Source organism: Pundamilia nyererei, unplaced genomic scaffold (genome assembly GCF_000239375.1).
Source record: "Pundamilia nyererei isolate P.nyererei 1_Seehausen unplaced genomic scaffold, PunNye1.0 scaffold00198, whole genome shotgun sequence".
Taxonomy (NCBI): domain Eukaryota; kingdom Metazoa; phylum Chordata; class Actinopteri; order Cichliformes; family Cichlidae; genus Pundamilia; species Pundamilia nyererei.
Window position 1 is genome coordinate 297,320 of NW_005187599.1, and position 5,024 is coordinate 302,343.

The window sequence follows — 5,024 nt, forward strand, 5'->3', positions numbered from 1 at the left end:
GTACCCATCCCTACTTATAAGTGACAAATATTTTGCAGATCACCAGATATGATGGCAATTTGCTAAGCAGGTTTTCATCTCTTGGCTTTTATAGGATTAGTTTTTTCTCAGTTTTTAAATTGATCTTTCTTAAAATGTATTGTTTGTTTTTTTGCTTAAAAAATGTATATTGTTTGGAAACAATAAACTTTTTGAAAAAAACCCCACAAGAATTGACTGTGAGTAAACACAGATACTGACAGAAATGTGGACATTTTGTAATCAAGTTCATTCACTGTAAATAAGATAAGATTTTATTAATTGTAATGTAAGCTCATGAATTTATTATAACCGAGTGTGTATTTGAAACTGCTGTTAACCAATTTCAGATAACTGATAAACTGACTTGTCCAGCATATGTATGTAAATACAGTCTGATATTTAGTAACAGCTAGCAGAAACCTTTAAACCTTTAAAGAAGGCACAGCAGCACACCTGCTCTTTTTAAACCTGCTTTTATTTTTTATTTTTACATGACATTAAGTTCCAATTGTTTCAGACCTGTCTTTAAGCTTTGAAAGCTCAAGCTCAAAAGTCTGTTGATCTCTAATTTGTTTTTTTTCCATATTCCAGGCTGTGGTGACACCTTGACCGGTCCTTCTGGCACCATTACAAGCCCTGGTCATCCCAGCAGCTACCCCCATGGTGCCAATTGTACCTGGTACATCAATGTTAGCCCAGGCAACCTGATTCGGCTGACATTTGAGTCATTCAACTTAGAGTACCATGCTAATTGTAACTTTGATTATCTGGAGGTCTACGACAACGGCACAGTGCAAACCGGAAACAAGATTGGAAGGTACACATGGACACCATGCACACACAACTGCACATATATGCACTCAACAACCACTTTGCATCAACATTTGTACACAAGTGTGCATGTTGATTTTATAATGATAATTATGATGATTGTATGATTCACACAGTTGCATATTTATACAGAAGAGGAATAAAATTATTAAAAATGTTAAAAGGTCATCTTGTCAAGAATATTCAGCAATAACTAACTTGAGAACTCGCAAAAGTTGGTATTGGTCTTGGAAGTCATCCCAACTAAGCTAAACTGTTAGCTTCACAGTTAATTTAAAGAAGTAAGCCTGATTCATTCTTTGTTTTACATAGAGACAAATAAAAAGTCACAAAAAGGGGTACCATGAGTTGGGATGCTATGTAAAATGTGAATAAAACGTTTATTTGGGGTAAAAATCATTTTAGCAACAAAGGTCTGGGAAAGTTGCATGGTGGGACAGTCTCACCAGTATGGCTTGACTGAGTATAATGAAAAAAAAAAATGTATATAAATACTGAGGGGCTTGTGTCAGTGGGAAAATTACTTCCCAAAACAATCTCAACCTTTTGTGCTTTAGTGTTATTCTAAATGCATGTCAGGCAGGAAAGGACCCAATCGCGGACTCAAACTCAAAGGAACAGCTTTATTGCTGAATGGCAAAACAATACAAAACTATACTGTTAAATGATAAACTGAACACACAGAGAGACACACAGGGAAACATAGCTGACACAAATTAACTAGACACACCGAACACGGGCACATGACTTTCACATTAAAACAGGAAGTGGGAGTGGAGGAGTGGCAGACTAGAGGGAGCGAGGGAACATGAGGGAGAGAGAGAAAGAGGGCAGACGTGATGGGCTGGGGAAACAGATAAACATGACGGAGTGAAACGAGGCACACGTACACGCATAAGCACAAACACAGAGAGGGAGACACAGAGGGCAAAGACATGGGGGAAATCCAATAAACAAATCTAAATCGAACCACCAGTAGAATAACTCTAGACTAACACAGAGGACCAAAACACAAATAATAATACAAAATGACAAAAACACAGAAAAAGGTAAACCGCTGGGTCACCAACCCAGGACTGTGACAATTCGACTCTTAAATCATTTTGTTCTCAACAAATTACCCTTTGTAGAAGAGAAGGAGGAGAATTCAAGGAAATCTTTGTATAAAAGGAAAGTAAAACAAGATTTTTGATGAATATATATTTCTTTCTTTTTCAGTAAAGGCCTCATGTTTTCAGTAACACAATGCCACAAAAATCAAAATGAGGATGTCTTCTTCCAGAAGAAGAAGAAGAATTTGTTATGAACTTTAATTTCAAAGGATGCTTTGTATGATTTGTCACTCCATGCATTGTTATGGATGTGTTGATTATCCAGCTACTATAACAATGCTGTTTTGTTTTGGTATTTTTACTTTACAGCTTTAAAAGAGGCTTGTTACTTTAAAATACTTTTTTTTATCCTGCTCATTCTGATTTGTAGAATGATGCAAACTACATTTAAGTTACAAAGCAATTAGGTTTGTAAAGGTTTGGATTGTTTTGTACATGCTGGTACAAGGTACAAGTATAAATTTGTCTACATGTTGCATTTTGTATGTGCAGGTACTGTGGTCGCTCAGTGCCTCCATCCATCACGAGTACTGACAACCAGCTGACCCTGCTATTTGTGTCTGACTCAAGTTTAAACACAGAAGGATTCTCTGCTAGCTATATCTCCATCAATGCCACCACAGGTACATGGTTATCTTTCCCAAAACAGAGCATAGAATTTTTAACACAGCTTTTCCAGACATCCTAGTTTTTATTGACATATTAAAAGTTTTGCAAACAAATGAAAAAAAAATATTTCCCCACAATCAAAAACTACCAGGTTCAAAATTATTAGCTTCCTAATGCAAATTGTACCCTTTTTTGTTGGATAAGTGCCTAAAGTCTTTTGACACACATCTCTTGAGCAATCCCAGTCCATTTTTCTTTTTTCACAAGGCCTCCAGTTTTATAGGCTTCTGCCATTGACCTGGGTCTTCAGTTCATCCCACAGATGTTTTTTTTTTTATTCACTTTGGTCTTCTGGAGGTGGTACGTTATGAATACCAACGTATGTTCTGGACCATTGTCATGTATCAAGATAAAGTGATGATGCAGGCTCAGTTTGCTGGTGACTGCCTGAGGTTTTCTTTCGTCACATATCCTTGTTTCTTCTCGATTCCTTCTACCTTGAAGAGATTCCTTGATACACTGATAATACTCCTATCATTGTGTTTTACTGTGGGACAGGGGGTCTTTGGGAAGCACGCCTTTCCCTTCTTCCTTCAAAGAGCTAGTTGTTTGTCATCTAATCTAAGAACACACTTCTAGCATCTTTCTCCAGGTTTCCTGGGCATACTTCAGTCTGGCTTCAAGGTGTCTCTAAAACTGGACTTTTTCTTCATCTGCAACCCTGCAGTCCATTCCTGTGAAGAGTTCTAGTCATTTCTTTATTTGAGACTACAATTCCTGACTTGGCCAAACCATTCATTGGTGTTCTGGAGTCTTTGAAATTGATTGCTGTCTATCCCTGCCAAGCTTGTTCTTTAATTTACAGATGAAACTTCCCCCTCCAGTTTTTGACACTTGAAATGCTGTGATAACTTTGTACATCTACTTCCTGCTTTGTGAGGGTTTGTGAAATAACTTCTGTAAGTTTAAAGTCTAAACTAATTTCTTGTGTTTTTTGGCAAAATATGTTTTGAAGTGACAGTCCAGCCCCTCCTCGTGATTTTACAAGCTTTAAGCATTAAAGAGTTGTACCACATCATTGCCCAGAAGTGCTTTATGCTATGGCTCAATAAAAGTCAGTTTTTCAGTGGACTTTGAATCTGGACCCTGGTAATTTATTTTCTAAAATAATTCTGTTATTGTGTGCAGACAGAAAGAATTTGTGAAAATGATGTGTTGCATTAAAGAAGAACAGGGAAAAATTTGACAAGAACTTCAAAAACTTGACATAAATTTCATCGGGGGACTAATAACTTTTTTCTCATCTGTATATGGACATGGTGTTTTCAGTCACAGTGCATAAAATCAGACACCCAGTCATGCAGTCTGCCTGCACAAACATCGTTATAGAGAAAACATGTAATTAACTATATCAGTTTTAGAATTTAATCAAGAAAACGACATTTTAGGGATTTTTCCATGCTTCGCTGCTTTTTCTCATGCAAAAAATAATATTATATTCAGATTGTAATTTTTAAAAAATATTATTCCCCCCTTTTCTGTCTCAACAGACTGTGGCCAGACTTTCACCACCCCTACTGGGTCTTTCAGTTCACCCAACTACCCACAATATTACCCCAACAGTAGAGACTGCATCTTCAAGATAATTGTGGATGTTAATATGCAGATTATGCTGAACTTCACTGATTTTGAGTTGGAGGGGCTCCACCCTTCTTGCAGCTTTGATTTTGTGGAGATCAGGTGAGGAAAAAAAATTTCTGCCTACTTGGAAGAAAACTGCTGTACAGTTTTATCCGTAATACTTTTTACTCAGACCACTGACATGTTGAACTTCCACTGTCTCAACTAGGGACGGGGGCTTTGAGACATCTCCCTTGATTGGTAAGTTCTGTGCCAATCAGCGGCCTCCAGTTCTGATGTCACACAGCAACCGTTTGTGGGTTCGATTCAAATCTGACACCTCAGTCACTCGTCCCGGATTCATGGCTCACTGGGACGGAACACAAACTGGTGAGGTTCAAATATATGTGATACCAGTTTTTACTATTTCAGCTTTTCTTTATCAAGTTTAATTTTAAGTAAGTCTTTGACATTATGGGCTATAATTATTTTTTCATAATATACTATAATACTAATAGAATTAAAATGATAATACCACCAAATTCATGCATTTTGCCAGGACATCTGCACTTTTGCGACAAACATCTGTAAGTTACCTATTATTTCAGTGACACGTGTCAAAGGTTAGCAGCCATCTGGAAGTAGAGAAATGGCCAAGGCCAAGTTTCTAAGTGAATTTAAAAATTATAATTACAACTACTGGGTGAGAGCATTTCTAGAATTGCGGGTATTACTGGTCCTATTATTAGGGGTGCAACGATACTCGTATCGATATTGAACCATTCGATACAGTGCTTTCGGTTCGGTACGCATATGTATCGAACAATACAA

At 37.2% G+C, this 5,024-nt stretch overlaps 1 protein-coding gene across 1 annotated transcript in view; it reads left to right on the forward strand.

The window, feature by feature from the left end:
* cubn (cubilin (intrinsic factor-cobalamin receptor)) overlaps positions 1–5,024 on the forward strand; it is a 76,209-nt gene that overhangs the window by 19,943 nt on the left and 51,242 nt on the right. Inside the window, exons 19-22 of the mRNA XM_005747480.1 lie at positions 613–838; positions 2,457–2,587; positions 4,124–4,313; positions 4,423–4,583. Of these exons, the coding sequence (XP_005747537.1) occupies positions 613–838; positions 2,457–2,587; positions 4,124–4,313; positions 4,423–4,583 (708 nt within the window). The remainder of the gene's footprint in view (positions 1–612; positions 839–2,456; positions 2,588–4,123; positions 4,314–4,422; positions 4,584–5,024) is intronic.